Consider the following 18,112-nt stretch of genomic DNA (forward strand, 5'->3'; position numbering starts at 1 on the left):
TCCTTTAATAACAACAACAACATAAACATCTGCAGGCTTCTTTAGCCATCATTTACGCTTCAAGACTTTCATTTTGATGTATTATATGCTTGTCCCATCTGTTAACAATCCCTAAATAATCTCAATGATCTGAGAGGAGGGCTTGCCGTCACCTGCGGATCCAGAAGGGGGAGGAGCTCCAGATTTTTGCCACTCCGTGGCCTCCGCAGCCAGTCTCTTGACATACGCCTCATTCACGTCCATCAGGATGTTCTCTGGCTTTATATCAGTGTGAATGATCTTACACTTGGTGTGCAGGTAGTCCAGGCCTTGCAAAACCTACGCAGAGAAAATTGTTGTTTGACCTGCTGTAAACCACATCAAATGATAATGAATGGAAAATAAGTACCTGTCGAATAATGCTCTTGACACATGGCAGCGGCAGGCCCTGGTAGTTGGACTTGATAATGCACTTTAGCAGATGGTGGCCGAGAACTTCAAACACCATACACACATCTGACAGCGCATGTTAAAGGGAAATGATGGAGAACAAAAGTCCAGCCAAGAGCTCCAGCTCATTACGAGCTGGTAGGAGATCGAGCGGCAGCTGAAAGCTATGGAGTGCACTAGAAAAACACCTGTGGATCCCTCAGTAAACGAAAGGCCATCTGTACAATAAACAGCCTCACTGAAAGGATACGGGTTCCGTTCACGCCCGAGATCTTGAAGTCGTCCAATAACTGCACCACTTTCTCCCTGCTGGGATCATTCTGGTCTGTGTTCCTGACCTGAATCCACCAGATGGGGATGGGGAAAGAAATAACTCAGGCCTCGGACAGTTTTACAGACGCTCTACATTTCGAAACCATTTTCTTTGGTTTATAACAAAATAAACCGTGTTTTCATTTGATGAAACCACTTTCCCTCGGGGCATGTGGATATACCTGGCTTTCATTACTTTCCCACCACATTGTGGCATGCTGTCAAATTCACCTGACACTAAATGATCTCGCGAATAATTCATCGTAATGGTTTCTATGGCAGCGCGGGTGTCGGGGTAACTCACCGCTCTCAGGAGCTTGATCTCATCGAGTGCTGTTTCAGTGTAGTGCTCTGCGCTCTTAACCACTTTCATGGCCACAAAACGCTTCCCTCTGCAATCAAAACAATAAATTACCTCTCAGTACACATGCTTGATTTATAAATAGTAATGCAGGAAGAAAAAAAACAAACAAAAAAACAGACAGGTAAGGGAACGTACTGTATGTCCCAAGCAAGCCAAACAGTGGAAAAATGACCCCATCCCAGCTTGCGGATTACGTGGTAACGTCCGTTGAACAGGTCGCCTATTTTCACATGGTGATAACCACCTAGAAGAAGAGTTTTTGGCAACAAAACATCTGGAATTATTTTAAAACCAGGGTTCAAAATTAACACCGTCCAGATGTATTCATTTATTCAAAAATACAATTTATTAAAAACAAAGTTCATACATAAAGACTTAAATACACTATTGAATAGTTTGGCATAATCTTTAACTACTGTTTCTTATAAAAGGGCTTAAAGGGTTAGTTCACCCAAAAATTAAAATTAGCCCATAAATTACACACCCTCAAGTCATCCTAGGTGTATATGACTTTCTTCTTTCAGACGAATCCAGTCGGAGTTATATTAAAAATTGTCTTTGATCTTTCAAGCTGTTTAATGCCACTCAGCGGGTGTTGCATGCATCAGTCCAAAAGAACTTGAATAAAAAGCGCCCATCCATAAAAAAAAGTGTCTCACACGGCTCTGGGGTGTACATTAAAGTGATTATTACGTTTTGAATATGGATATTTTTCTTACAAAAACGCATCGATTCGCTACAGAAGGCCTTTGTTCACCCCCCGGAGCCGTGTGAGACACTTTTTTTATGGATGGCAACGGTCACTAATTAGAAGTACATAACGAGGATTTGTAAAGAAGAATGTCGGAGGATTTCGATATAAGCCAAGAGGAGACTGGTTTTCCTTTGCTAAAGGAAGGAAACTTTGCTTCCTTTGCTCCTGTTAACAAACGTTGGTTTTCACGAGACTCACCGGAGCGTGCGCAACGCCGACCTCATACGTCATCCGCCCGGAGCTGCTTCCGTGTAGGACTGTTGGTGCAAGCTACATTAAAGTGGATTATTACGTTTTGAATATGGAAATTTTTCTTACAAAAACGCATCGATTCGCTACAAGAGGCCTTTTTTCACCCCCGGAGCCGTGTGAGACACTTTTTTTTAATGGATGGGCGCTTTTTATTTAACTTCTTTTGGACTGATGCATGCAACACCCGCTGAGTGGCATTAAACAGCTTGAAAGATCAAAGACTATTCTTTATATAACTCCGACTGGATTTGTCTGAAAGAAGAAAGTCATATACACCTAGGATGACTTGAGGGTAATTTTCATTTTTGGGTGAACTAACCCTTTCATGTATAAAAAAAATAAAAATAAAATATTTTTAAGTCATGTGGTGCAACCAACAGGCAGAAACATGTATGGGAAAAAGGTCAAACAGGGAAGAGAGGACCACTATTCTCCGAAGAGTATTCACAGGAGTGCACATAAGTGGTGCACCAAAATAAAACAAATAAGTTCACACCACTGATTTGCTGCCGGTTTCAGAGCAAAACGCAAAACTGTGACATTTCATCCACAGCTTCACTGCAACGCTAAAACTTGCAGTGCATATATTTACTTGCCGGCAACCCGCCAAAATAAAAGCTTGCTGATTTAAGGTTTGAAAATTCATTCAGAAAATGAAAAGGTATAAAAGAGAACAATGAAATTGTAAATATCAGCATTGTATTTTTAAGTGCACTATAAAATAACTATTTTTATTTTAAAATATAATAGTATTATCACACTTTATCATATTGTTTGTTTTTATAAAAAACTAAATAAATCAAGGGCAATAATATTATTATTACTACTACCATTAATTTATTTTTTATAGTTATATATAATGGGTCGCAGTGTGAGCACCAAACCAAATCTCCAGGCGCTCTCATGAAAACCAGACTGAAAAACGTATGCGCACCCCTGGTTATTCATGTTGTAAAATGTAATGTGGTCCAACTCCCCAAAAATGTAATTAGAGTTACGAATTAACTATTCAAAATCTGTTCACTCATTTGTATATCAAACTAATTTTCAGAGAAACAAACACACCATCTATTATAACTAAACTTGGGATTTGATCAAATGCATATTGTTTTTTAAATTATTTAAGACTGAGGATTATTTCTTTTTTGATTTGAGAAAAAAAAATTCAGATAAAAATTGCAACTGTGATTTAATGTGTGTGTCTTGGCAATATAAATTATACTGTGATTATATATCAGCATGACTATAAAATAATGGTAATAATCGTATTATGATAATGATTATTATTAAATTAAAATATTAAATTAAATAGTAGCAACAGAAGTATTTCACTGTAATATAATAAAATCTAGAATTTTATAAAAACAATATCGTACTTTATAATAATACTAATATTGTCTTAATATCTTCCAAAACAAGTTTTTATTTTTGGCAGAAAAACTCAGGGATCAGGTTTCTCATTTGTTGGCAACAGGTTTATAAATGCTCCTTATTACAAATCTTTTGAAATGTTCCCAAATGCACGTTATGAGCGACTCAAACTCAGCAGAAACAGAGATGGAGTTTGTGTGGAGTACGAACTGAGCTGCTGAAAACACTGCATCATGAGCTGCTTGCACGCAACAAGATAAGTGCTGCGCTTCACTCTGAAACGCACAGTGCTTATATTAAATTAAATCGCTGCATTTGCAATTTAATAATCCCACGTATAGTGATTCCGATTTTATTTTGAATAATTGCTCAGCCCAAATGGCCAAGTATGGCAAAAAATAATGCTGGATCCTGTTTACAATGCATATGCTTTCACTATACACATGAATCTCTCCCCGTACTATGATCACAGGACTCCTACCCTTGCAGTAATCATTAGGATCCTCTTGTTCCTCATCATCTGAACCCAAGATCTCCTCATCTTGCTCCTGCAGTGAGTCAGGCTGCTGTGCGGCTCCCCTCGGGTGGGGATCAGGCCTGGAGAAAGACAGCTTATCTTTAGAAAACAGATGCAACAACAGCCGAGTAGCAACCACAACCCCTGGCCAAATGTCTTCATACATCTCATTCTAGATGTGCTAGTTACAGGAACGCAGCCAAATATTATCCTAAGCCTTTCAAATGCTGTTATTTGCAACTATTTGAAATCCTTTGTGGGGTTAGCTGCGTTTACAATTTAATACCACCATTATCTTGCTATTGCACCATATAATCTATGAATGGCCACTGGGCTTCTCTACTGAGAGGGTCAGACATTAATGAAACCAATCAATCAGTGCAGGTGCAATGTTAAACTGGAGGAAGTGCAGCTATATTGCAGAGTTAGAGAGACGGTCTTCGCTGGTTCACTGTAGCTCAGCGGGAGCCGTGAAGGAAATTCATAAACGGCGTCAAGCTGAGAGAAATCATAAAGCATTCGCTGCAGCAAACGTAAAGCGACAGTTCACACAAAAATGAAAATTCTGCCATTATTTACTCACCCTCATGTTGTTCCAAACCTGTATGACTTTCTATCTTATATGAAACAAAATAATATTTTGGGGGGGGACAGTCTGTCCATACATTGGACCCCATTGACTGATTATCGTTAGCATAAGGCAAGATACTGCTTTAACAGGCAAGCACGGATATGGTTAACACTTTATATACATGATTTTAAAATACCACATCAATTCCTAATCACTATTCTAATCCTATTTTGCAAATGCAATAAAAAGACAAAGTATACATCTGAATATGTGATTAAATGCATTCAGCATTTTAGTCATATATATATATCCTGTCACCATGTCAAGGTATGTTGGTCAATTAGGGATTTCAGCCCAAAAAAATAGGGAATGTGGTAAGATTCGAATAAGACCAGATGTACGCTGTACAATTCTGCCAATCTGATAGTTTTAATTATAGACGGGTGATGCATTAATTCTACCTGCATTGTGTCTAAATATCTCTTTGACCTTTTCGATATCATGCTACTCCCCGTGTTATTTCTATTGGTTGGCTGCACCAGCAGCGGGCATTAATGCGATTAGATATGCAGCTTTGTGCCGTTCCTGCTGATGAGTTTGCCTGCTGCGTAGCGTAATCTCTCTGAAGCAACTGGCAATTTTCTGCATCCTAAACTGGGCTCTGAACTGCAGCATGGATGTTCGAAACAAGTCCGAAATAGCATAAGCCTTTACAAGGACACTTTCTGAATTAGTCGTTCTCAGATACAGCTTCAGAACAATACGTAAAGAGTGTCTGAAGCAGTTGGTTAAATGCAGCGAGTTATTAAACATGTATGTTTTTGCTGCTGCAGATCAGGTTTCTTTTTGTTGGTTTAGTGTAATTTTAACATTTTAAAGCTGTATGTCCAAATCTGGCCAAACGCAACAGACTAAGAGGGAAATGAAAAATACGCATCTGCACGAATTATGAATAATAAATGCAGTTAAACAGAACAGCCTGACACTGGAGCAGAGAAAAGCTTTTTCCCACAAATTCCAGGCATCCCCCCCCCACACACACACACGTTTAGATTGCTCCTCTAAACATGCAACAGTTTAATTGAGAAGCTGTTATCTCTGTCTGCTTGCCAACTGAATCAATTTTGCGCTTCGTGCGTCAGTGAGTGTTTCAATAATGAAGGTGACACCAGCGTCTACTTCAGATCCCGGGGATTTAAGGTTTTTGCTTGAAACAAGCTAACTTTGCAGTTTGCACAGACACTCCACATATTCTAATGAACAAGCTATTAGTGGAAACGATTGTGTGCTATGGGCTGAACATGGTGGGTGTTACACCAGAAAAAAATTAATTTAGCCAGATCCCAGATAATAAGAGGCTGTGCTAGTGGGAGTTAATCAGTGGAAGTGTGTGTGAATGCTACGCTGGTCTGGGGGGAGAGCTGTATGTACACACACACACACACAAGTGCCCATGGCTCAGAGCAGAGCAGATGTTGAAACACAGCAGCCCTGCCATCCACTACCGCTCTCATGTGAAGGGAAAAGCGATATAGCGAATATTCAGTTATTCACTATATATTATTTTTGGTGGAAATATCAAATTAAGCAAGTGTGTTTTTACTTGACTTTTAATTTGGCCATTAAAGTCGGCGTGAATCTTAAATATTTTCCTCCTATTGTGACATACAGCATATGCAAGTGAACGGCTTCTCAAATGAGGGTGGAACTTGACTGTCCATGCGGATTGATTGGATTGATGTCCTTTGCTAACAGCTGGGATATCATGTGAGTGTCAGTCCTCGTGCTGGTGCACACATCTAGGGCTGAAACAACACATCGAGGATGTCGATTTGTATGGAGTGCATCGATGCGCCGCACTCTTTATATCAGGGTTGCAGTGGTATACCAGTCTCACTGTATATCCATGACCCTGATGCCGGTTGTCCTTCCTTGCACCACTTTTGGCAGGTACCACAACCTTGCTGTTTTATAGATGCTCTGACCAGTCGTCAGTTCCAACACATGAAATTTGAGAACTGAGTGTTAGTTGCTGCCTAATATATACCACCCCTTGACAGGTGCCATTGTAACGATATAATCAATGTTATTCATCTGTCAGTAGGGATGTAACGATTAACCGCGAGCCGGTTGAAAATTGAGTCAAATATGTGACGATTCAAATCGCGATTCAGTTAGGTGTAGAAGTTTATATGAATGTATGTCTGAGGGGAACTTACTGTCTTTAGGAAATGTTTAGATAGTATTTTTTTTTTTAATCTTGCCTCTGTATAATGCATATTAAAGTTCATAAGTGCAGCGCCGTTTCGTTTACAGCGGAAACGCTTTAAGCGCCACCTACTGGCAGAGAGTGAATCTGCGTCTCATTCAGCTCGTCTGCCGTTTCTGTTTCATGCAGATATTTATGTATAGTTTCACAAAACTGAAGTCAAACCACTCTGTTTTTGCGTCAAATTTCGAAATTATACAATGTAATTTAGATTTAGAAACTGCTCATGTTGCAGATTTGCAGCATCTTTGTTTGGATCATGATTAAAATGCAGCGGTTGCCTCTAATTTTAAATGGAAAGAGCACAAAGCCTTATTTTGTTTATATGATGAGATTTATTTTATTTGTTACTTATTTATTTGATTTGGGGCTTGTTTTAAAATGTCTATTTAGTTTTGTTATTTACATTTTGTTATTTAGCAGATGCTTTTATCCAAAGCGACTTACAAACGAGGACAATAGAAGCAATCAAAACCAACAAAAGAGCAATAATTTACAAGTGCTAAATTAGTATAATATTACAGTGTTATATTTCAATTTCACAAAGAAACGTGCAGCATTTTGTCCAAGCAATAATAAAAGGACACATTTAATTTATAATTGGTCTTAAATCTCATTTTGTAAAAGAAATCGTGAATTGAATCGTGAAAGCAAAATCGTAAATCGAATCGAATTGCGAGTTGAGTGAATCGTTACATCCCTACCTGTCAGTAGTTTTAACGTTGAGGCTGATCGGTGTAAATACACACACTGAATGGTTCCGATGATGGATTGAAAAAGCATTTTCAGAGTAAATATATAAAAATAAATCTCTCACTATTAAATCTATCACCTATTACCACGCTGTATAAGTGACTACTCATCTGGGAAACCCATGTTTCCTACACAGCTGTGCTCCTGTCCTGCCTCTCTGCAGTTTTCAAGAGCAAGCTGTTAAAATAATTCCCCATTACACTTTTTTTGAATATTAGCTTTCATTATTAGCATTTTTTAGTGTAATGTAGCTGCCTTTAAATGTAAACTATCTGCAAAGTTGTGAAGCTGACAGTGCACAGTAAATAAAGTTATTGTCTCTCAAAAAAGAATAGACTCGGAATCGCCTAAATTCCAATCCCACTTCAGTGACGGCTACACGTCACAGGGTAACACATTTGCATAATGCCCGCCTATATTTTACGTTTCCGACAAACTCTCGTAAAAACCTGATCAAGTGCCAGAAATAACACATACAAAACCAATTTGACTATCACGGTTTCGCTTCTAGAAAGAGTGTGATGACAAAAGAAACTTCTTACAAAATCATTCAAAAAAGTTCAAACAATTCAAAGACGGATGCATTCATTAAAAGATAATGACGAGAGCAGCAATCTGAGAGCCGACGCTGATGAATACTGAGAGATCACTGCAAACATAACACTCTGCACAGCAGTTAATGAGACAAGCCACTGAATTAAAGCACAAGTTAAAGACTTCACATCATTATGCTTTTGTTTTTAAGTGGTATATAATGTGCAATAGAGATTTAGCTGTACCGTTCATACCATGCTAGATACATTCATGTGGCAATCAGTGGGCATGACCTTACAATATGTACATGTGAGAGTGACGCGAAAACAGAGCAGAACATGTCTTGAACAAGGAAGAGCTGAAGTAGTTTTCAGGAATAACGTGATACAGAGTTTAGTTATCTGGAGTTGCCAAGCAATGTCGCAAATGACTGCAGTAATATAGAACTCAAGAGACGTGTAGTCATGGGTGAAGATGCACTTCATGCCCAAAAGTATGTGGGACACATTGACACCACACCCATGTGTGCTTGTTGAAGCACATTTGGGTTTAGAGTTCAAAAACATGGGCATTAGTAGGTAGTATTTCCTCCTATTCTGGAAAAACTTTCAACTAGACGTTCCAACATGGATTTGCTCCCATTCAGACACAAGAGCCAGAACTGTTCTGTTGTGGGAAGGATGGGGAAAAGACAAAACTTTGCCTACTAAGATGTGAAACCCAGATGTCTGGAGAGATTGTGGGCGGTCCTATTTTGTACTGTTGTCAGCACAAAGCAGTCGACATACCAGAATGCCTTGTATTTCTTTAGTGTCAGACTTAAGTATTCGCTTACCCTTTGAGTAATGTGTGGATAGGACATTGGTCATTATGTTATTTTTGTCTATTGATGACCTAAGGCGTATTCGTTCAAAGAACAAATATTCACCACAACCAAGACTGAGAATTTATGAGAAACATTGCTGCTTGATTTCATTTTTGCTTCCAGGTTTGTTTTAATTTTGGAGAGTATGTCGATTTTTAGTAGTGTTTACTTAAGGAGCCACTTTAAAGGTGCCATTAGTGTGATTGAGAAGAAATGCAAAAACTCTGTACCTCAGACTGGTTTTTCAAACAAACACTCTCCCATTGGTGGGACATACAGATAGTGCCGCCCCCAACTCACACCATTGACAAAGAGGGGCAGAATTTATGGTCATTTATGGTCAGTAAATGCATGACATGCATTTACTGACCATAATAAGACTATAATGCAAAGTTAAGCACTGAAGACTCTAAATAACGATTACAATTCTCAGTTTCTCTGAATGATGGATGATCACTGAGGTTGCAGAACTCTCCGAGATTCAAGACGTCAAAGTCAATTGAGGTTTGTTCGGTGAGTTTTGTGGCAGCTCCTGCTTGGAATGCAAAAGACAAATTCATGGATATCTAAGAGGACAGGACAAACCTTTTTTTGGATGGTATACAGAAAGTCTGGAACACAAAGGACCTGCATGTGTGACACATCGATTGTTCAGACAAGAAACGTTTAGAAGTTTAAGAGACATCAGACCAATGAATCCTCTAATTCAGCTCTCAATCGTTGTCCTTTGAGTAACCCAGACTGCTCATTTTAGATTCCAGAACCACTGTTTTACTTGATGCCATTAGTCCTTTCAAGAACATTGATTAAAAATTAAGATGAGGAATCATTCATCTGGTTGTTTAAGCTGGCAGGAAGCAATAGAGAGGGATGTAATCTACTGTTAAACACGCCATTTAAATTCTGCTTAATCTCAAGTCTACGGCGTATTGTTTTTAGCCTCAGACGGCACGCCTACGGACCGTCTGATACATGCTGCACACACAAATGACAAGAGCTTTCAAAATCAGAAGAATGAATCCAATGCAAACTGTCAAGAACTGTCTCGGTCATATTTCACCTCAAAATAACAGAAAAAAATAAGATTTTGCTTAAAGCATCATTTTTTTATACGACATCGTTTGGTTGACATTTTTATGACACTTACCACTTATTCTCAGTTGTCTAATGCTATAAGGTTGTAAATGATTACTTTATGATTGATTAATTGCTGTTAATAAATTAATCGATTTACCTTATCGTGTAACATTCAACAGACAGCATACAAGACTGACCCTGGAGCATGTTAATATGTTGATATATGTTAACCCATGACAAACCCCCTTCTTTATGCCTTAAACACACATTTTGTTAGAATTCAGTAATTAATGTTACCTGCATTCATTAATGTTTACTTTAAATTAAACGTAAATAAAGTTAGAGAGTAAAACTAGAACTACTGCACAGTAAACAAGTTATAATTTAAAGTCGGAAAAGTTGTTCAATTCATAAAATAAATCCTAGTAAAAAAGACTGCCATCTGTATTTTCTATATACACTATATCACTAATAATACCAAACAACCAATCTAATAAAATGCTCTTGAATTGCCATTTATAAATTGAGAAAACTACAAATAAGTATATATTTCTGTAAAATTGATATTTCCATTGCAGTCATAAATGTGTTAAGAGAGGGTCTGTATGTATTTGTGTTCATGATTAATTGATCATTCATTTTAAATTGATTACAAAAATCCCTACATGTTTCCCCCCTCTTTTTCTTTAACCGTTCATTCTGCCATTTATGCTATAGTGTGCACAGGTTTTTACCAGACCACCTGGAAACAAAGGGATGTTTACTAAGTATCAGCTCAGTCCATTGAGTACTTCAGAGGAAGAACCAGTCGCTTGTGTAGAGTAAGTTTATGAGTCTTTGAAATTGGCTTTACTATAGAACCAGGCTTCAATCTCAAATGTGATTACATCACAGGTAATGGGTGGTCAAAGAGGTTGCATCAAAGAGGTTATTTTCTTATCGCCTCATCCAGATCCCGTCTATGAATCACATTTCCATAATTCCCTCCATTACTTTAAGTTGTTTTTCAGGGAAGGAGGCTTCTATTAAAAGCCTCAAGCCTTAGCAACCAGCTTGGACTACTCATCTGAACCAAAACTTCACCTCCCGAGCCTCTTAACACATTCAGCGAGAGAAAAACAAGAGGGCTGTGTGTCTGTGCATGAGTGTTGGTCCGTGTGATCGTCCGTGAGTGGGAGGGAGAAACGTTTGGCACACAGAGAGTTAAATTCACTCTTAATACAGAGCTCAGCCTTCAGAACTTCTCCAGCCCACACAACAAACCACAACACGTCTGGCATTCTCTTGTCTTGTGTCAGAGTGCTCATGCATGCATCAAAACAATCTGCTCTTCCAGTAACCCGGCTCTGAAAACCGTGCTTCCATTGTTTTCACTCATGTGCGAGCTGCATTGCAGCATCAGAGCCCAAAGCAAAGGAAGGTTGTTTAAATCGATTTCATTTAGTGCAAAACCTGTCCCGTGTGGCCTTTCCCACCTGTGGTTTTGCTCGGGTAACATTCTTCTGATTGCACTGATGTTGACGTCAGTAGAGAAACTTGGCGACTTCACCCACCATTGCAGTGGCTTTTTCATTAGGGTCCAGCTTGATCGTATACGGCTGCAGCACAGCGTGCATTCAACACGTCTCCCTCGCTTTCATCTCCTCTCTGCCACGAGTCATCTCAGTCAGACTCTTTAGGAAAGCTGGATTCAATCTGAAAACTTCACACAGAGTGTGTCCACCATGTGTTTTTAAACAGCACTTTCAAGGACACACGTGCATGTCTTTTGAGAGTTTGATCGACTCAGAAAGATGCATGTTAGAGCCACAACATCAGAACTTTAATGATGAATCACTGCACTAGGGATGTATGACGCAAATTTCTCACATTTTGGGAAACTGTTTCTATTCAGGTTGGTAAATATTGTTATAAGGAAATACTTATAATTTATATCAGTATTGGTATTATCCAGTATTATACTATATGTACAAAGAAAATCAGAGTTGCAACAGTACTTTCGGCAGCAAATAATTGTTTAATTAAATGCACAGATATACAATTTACATACATTGTATGAATATATTTTTGAATAGTAGACTTTCTGCAAAAGATTTGCATAATGAAATATTTATGCATATATATTTTTCTTCTTTTCATCATAAAACATTATATGAATATATTTTTGAATAGTTTTTCTGCTAAATATTTGCATAGTGAAATAGCCTTTATACATATTTTTTCTTTTCATTACATCAATAAAACATTGTATGAATATATTTTAACTAGTAGTTTTAATGCTAAATATTTGAATAACTTTTTTTTTCAAACATTGCATGAATATATTTTTGAATTGCAGCTTTGCTGCTAAATATCGGTATAATTAAACATCATGATACTATAATATTACACTATACATTTCTGTCTTTTATTTATACAAATAACGTATGTTCTCATTATACAAATCCTTATCTACAGAACTACTGTTCTCATTCAACCTCATTTTTAAAATGTGCATAAACTGTAAGTTCCTAATATTTTCTAATTTGTAATAACCCTTATCGTTCATTTCAGTTATATAATTTTAAAGAGTCCTTCCATTATTTTCCTTCTGAAGCTCGACACAAGCAACTACATTAAACTACATTCACCAATCTGTCAAATCACTCTCAATCAGCTCTCAAACACATGGCGCACCAGACACGCGCTGAAGAGCCACCGCAGACGCAAACAGAGGTGCACTTTGCTTCTTACCTACAAGATGCGCGGATGCCCATGAGAGACAGTGCTAATGAAGGCAACAGAGGCTGGCAGGCCAGAGACAGAGCCATGTACCAGAGGCAGAGGAGGGCCACCTCAGTGCACACAGATGCACAGTGAGGCTGAATGCTGAGGAGCTCGATCCCTCCCTCTCCCGCTCTCTCTGCCTCCGTCAGCAACAAGAGCCCGCCCTTCCTTCTGTGCCATGTGCTCTGATTGGCTGAGGAAAGCTAGCACTGCATTGCAGGTAAAAAGCACTGCCGCCTCCTCATTTCTCCTTCATAACGCGATGCGTTCTGCCATCACTCGTCCCATCTGCTCTCTCTCTAAATACAGCAGCAAAGGCAGCCAGCTCACAAGACGGCGGGTTAGACACTCTCTTGCTCATAAGATCTGTGTCTCAGTCTAAACAAGCCTCTTTATAACCTTATTAGTGATGGCAGGTAAGCAGCAGTGAGTCATGGAGAGAGAGAGAGAGAGAGAGAGAGAGAGAGAGAGAGAGAGAGAGAGAGAGAGAGAGAGACTCTCTTTATGTAAGAGGGTACTCAACTCAATTAATTACTCTTGTCTCTCGCCCCTCTGAGACGTGCACTACTACATGAGAGCTACTCAAATGAAAAATCTCAAATGAAAGACCCCAATCTATCATTTTAATGGTTTAATATGGAAGTAAAATAAGTAATTTATTCACAAAAACTGATGTGCTGAAATGGAGCCAGTGGTAAATACAAGTTATGATTATCAGAGCCAGAATATATGCAGACAAGCTGATTAAACACGAAAGCTCTGTTCAACGCCTTCACGGTTACTTTTTTCTCCATGTAGTTTACATGTAGCGACTTTCTCTACCGCAAAGGCGATGATAAACGATATTCTCCACGATGCTGATGTACAGATCAAACATCTGAGGAAGAGATATAGTGCTCTTGGTTGCTTAGTTTCCTTAACTTTATATCATTGTGTGACGCTGTGTGCTGTATTACAAGTAGTGGTCGACCGATATATCGGCCGATATTGGGCATTTTTTCAAATATCGGCATTGCCCGATAAGCTTTTCTGCTTGGCTGATGTGTTCGAGGCAGGACTTTTATTTTGACAGCGCGAAACTCTCCAGTTGATCCCACAAACGCCGATCTCTATCGTTAGTTAGATCTGACACTTCTGCATGAGCTCTCAACTAATGATTCACCGGAGCTTCGCAAGGACCGCCTCCCTCATTTCCATGTTGCACACGGAAAAGTAAAAAGACATAAATTAATTTAAAAAACTGAAATAAACACGTGGGAATAAATAAATATAAAAAATAAATAAATGCGTGAATAAATACATTTATAAATAAATACATAAATAAATGAGCGAATAAGTAAATGCAATTTTCAAAGAATAAAAATAAAAGTAAAAATAAATGCATAAAATAATATAATACATAAAGGGAAAAAAAGTAATAAAAAATAAAATCAGAGTAAAATTTTATTATAAATGACATGAAAAAGTCATTTATCTTTATTTATTTTCCTGCTATTTTATCTATCTATCTATCTATCTATTTATTTTTAATTTCTGCAGGTTTGGTCCTCCATACAGTACACTTACATCTCTCACTGATAGTTCCAGTTGTGCTGGGTTATACCCTACTCTGAAGTAGGAGTTAATTTAGTTCCCCCAAACGGCATTCGTACAGCTAAATTCGTTCCCAGTTCCTGCGGTGTGAACACACCAAAGAGTAGGAATTAGTTCCAGCAAACTATGAAAAGGTTCCTCTGGTGCGAAAGCTCCTACTGTATGTTTCTGATTCTGTAAGAAGAATCGGCTTATAAGAGTCATTTTTTCAGGAATCAGTTAGACTAACGTAACTCTAGTTGCAATGTTTATTTTTGATTCCGTAAAAATAAAACGCACATAAGAGTCATTTGCTCAGGAGTCAGTTGGACTACACTGTTCATTAAAATCTAAAGATGTACAGATGCAAAAAAGTCTAATGCAAATGCACAAGCTAAAAGCTGCAAAAAGTGCAGCATGCAGGACTCTTAAAAGCTGCCTCTGGTCCTACAGCAGGACACGTCATTAGATAAAATGCATTTAAAGGTCTTCTAGTTTCTTAGCAACCACAAAACCTTTGGCAATAGAAGAAAGGTAGGGTCTCTCTGACTGACAGGGATATAAAATACTTTGCCACGTGTATTGCATAATTAACCATTACGCAATTAACAAGCCTTTCATAGTGTTGATACATTTATATAAGCATTTGTGTGTGTCGGTACTTCAGGAAGTATGCACTTCACTGCTTTGAATTCTCGACATTTTGTTCCCGTTACAGCACTGGATAAATTATACAATTTGAGAAATAATCATTTCCCCTCTCAATTGCACATCAACACATTTACGCATCAAAAAACTATTTGCATGCTGGCCTAGCAGCATGTACTGACACATTGAGCCATGGTGGGCGACACTTTTTCGAACCCATTCCCCTATCATTTGCGGTCTTTATTCATTCCTCCAATACAGTAATAGACCAAATGCTGGAAAACATGTATTTCCTTTTTTTCTTCATAGTTGAACTTTATAGTTCTTTATAGCTTTCTGTCAAGTGTTTTGGGTCAAATCTTTTGATTTGCCTGTATTTGGGCTTCATCCATTTGGCTCTTGAAGGCAACTAGTTTTCAATTTCTCCCTCTAAAGAGCAACCCCAGGGCATGAATCTGTTTCACATGCATAATGGTAGGAAACAAAAAAATATAACAGTAATGCATGTAAATGCAACTTAATATTAAATAACTATCACCCTGGAAAAGGTTAAGAAATGTGCAATTGCAAGTTATAAAGTCAGAATTGCCTGATATAGCCTAAACTTAAAGTTGTGAGAGTTATAAAGTCAGAATTGTGAGAAGAAAAAAAAACTCACAATTGTAAGAAAATTTCAGAATTGTGAGCTGAATTCTTTTCCTCAGAATGGGACTTTATAACTCACAATTGCGAGTTTACATTAGAGCCCGACCGATATGGGTTTTTTGGGACCGATACCAATACCGATATTAGGGAGTAAAAAAGGCAGATATCGATATATTGGCCGATATTCTTTGTGTATATTATAGTGCAGTACCAGTCAAAAGTTTGGACACTTTCCCATTCGTGTCCAAACATTTGACTGGTACTATATATAGAATACAGTATATACATAAACAGAATATATATACACAAACACATTTTTTGCAATGATCACTCAAATGTGGTGATCAAACACTTATAATGACGTGACAGAGATACGTAATGGAGGCAGGGCATTTAACAATTAACTTTATTATCCAAAATGAGTCTGACATCAGTGCACTGAACAGTGAAGATGAAGTTTATTCAGATTTAATTCAATTCAATTCCATTCAACTTTATTCAGTTGAAGTTTATTTCACTTCGGAACATTAATTCACGGATTTGCGCTACAGTCTTCACACACAGACGAAACTTACTAGAGAAGTGTGAAGTGTGACATAATATACCTCTGTAAATAAATACAATATAAATTCACGTCTCGCGCACTTTAATGCCCTTTGAATGTACCGTGTACGTTCCCTTGGAACTGGAATCATGGCGGAATTTCATGTGAAGTCCACTTCGCAGGGCACTTACGGTCAAATAAGACCACGCTTGAATGCTGCTGCCTGAACAAGAGACCTCCTTACTGAAGTGAAAGTGTTGACTGGTGTCACTATCTCGATTCGCGTTCCTCGAGCTGAAGGGATCCCCTGAATTTGGTGCGGATTCGCCGCACCGTTACGGAGATATGGCCGTTCAAAGTTTCAATGGTTTTCCATAGACTAAGCTTTAAAGCATTTCATCCAGGTCGCCAGTAGCAAATAATGGAGCGCGCTCTGCTGGACAAACTAAGTAATTACACCATTTCAAGCATTTTTGTCTGCGTTATATGTTCCGTAAAAAAAATTTTCATGGGCGACAGGCTCATATCGGCCTATAATATCAGCAAAACGATATATCGGTTGGGCTCTAGTTTATATATCACAATTCTGAGAAAAAAAATATCAGAATTGCGTTATGTTAACTTGCAATTACGATATAAACTCGCAATTGTGAGAAAAAAAGTCAGAATTTATACCTCAATTCTCAGAAACAAGCTTTCATAATAAGGTGGCAACAATGACCCGGGCCATAGTTTGACAGTCGAGGAAGAAACAAAACAACATCAACAAACAATTTGAGATGATTTCTTGACATATCGAGTCCCCCCTCGAAACTATGTCTCCATCAGCTGTCATTGAACATTTATACAAAGTACAATCAAAAAATTATTAATTTAAAGCATAATTTTATTATATTTAGTGCATAATAAAACAAATGGGATGTAATGTAATTTCTTTCACTTAATAACTTAAAAATAATTTTTTATACCTAAAATATTTGGACATTTAACACTTAATTTAATAATTACATTATAGGGATAATTCACCCCAAAATTAAAATTAAAGGGATAGTTCACCCAAAAACGAAAATTAGTCCATTATTTACTCACCCTCAAGCCATCCTAGGCCTTCTTTCAGATGAATCCAATCGGAGTTATATTAAAAATTTACTTTGATCTTCCAAGCTGTTTAACGGCTGTCAGCGGGTGTTGCAGTTCATCGGTCCAAAAGAAGTGAAATAAAGCGCATCCATCCATAATAAAAAGTGCCTCAAATGGCTCCGGGGGTGAACAAAGGCCTCCTGTAGCGAATCGATGCACTTTTGTAAGACAAAAATCCATATTCAAAATGTAATCATCACTTTAATCTAGTTTGCGCCAACAGTTGTACACGGAAGCAGCTCCGGGAGGATGACGTAAGATGTTGGCATTGCGCACGCTCCAGTGAGTCTCGTGAAAACCAACGTTTGCTTACAGGAGCAAAGGAAGCAAAGTTTCCTTACTTTAACAAAGGAAAACCTGTCTCCTCTTGGCTTATATCGAAATCCTCCGACATTCTTCTTTACAAATCCTCGTTTTGTACTTCTAATTCGTGACAGTTGTTTTGTTTTGATCTCTCCCCTGCGCTTCCGCATTCGTCACTTCTGAGTGGCGCATGTGCAACACCGACATCCTACGTCATCCGTTCTGGAGTGGCTCCCATGTACAACAGTGAGCGCAAGCTCGATTAAATTGATTATTACGTTTTAAATATGGTTATTTTTCTTACAAAAACGCATCGATTCTCTACAGGAGGCCTTTGTTCACCCCCGGAGCTGTGTGAGACACTTTTTATTATGCGCTTTATTTCACTTCTTTTGGACTGAGGCACTGCAACACCCGCTGACTGCC

General features: G+C 38.2%; 1 protein-coding gene across 6 annotated transcripts in view; it reads right to left on the bottom strand.

Moving 5' to 3' along the window:
- The window catches only part of LOC107592563 (SRSF protein kinase 1-like), a 52,559-nt gene that overhangs the window by 14,155 nt on the left and 20,292 nt on the right, over positions 1 to 18,112 (bottom strand). For 5 of the 6 annotated variants that reach the window (XM_016282092.1, XM_016282095.1, XM_016282097.1 and 2 more), the window contains 6 exons: positions 3,964 to 4,079; positions 1,241 to 1,349; positions 1,046 to 1,133; positions 680 to 767; positions 389 to 495; positions 153 to 318 (listed from right to left, as the gene is read on the bottom strand). In XM_016282092.1, the coding sequence (XP_016137578.1) occupies positions 153 to 318; positions 389 to 495; positions 680 to 767; positions 1,046 to 1,133; positions 1,241 to 1,349; positions 3,964 to 4,079 (674 nt within the window). Of the gene's footprint in view, positions 1 to 152; positions 319 to 388; positions 496 to 679; positions 768 to 1,045; positions 1,134 to 1,240; positions 1,350 to 3,963; positions 4,080 to 12,801; positions 12,980 to 18,112 lie in introns of those variants that run through there. The other variant, XM_016282093.1, reaches the window with a different exon arrangement.

Source organism: Sinocyclocheilus grahami, unplaced genomic scaffold (assembly GCF_001515645.1).
Source record: "Sinocyclocheilus grahami isolate Dianchi unplaced genomic scaffold, SAMN03320097.WGS_v1.1 scaffold154.1, whole genome shotgun sequence".
Lineage (NCBI taxonomy): Eukaryota > Metazoa > Chordata > Actinopteri > Cypriniformes > Cyprinidae > Sinocyclocheilus > Sinocyclocheilus grahami.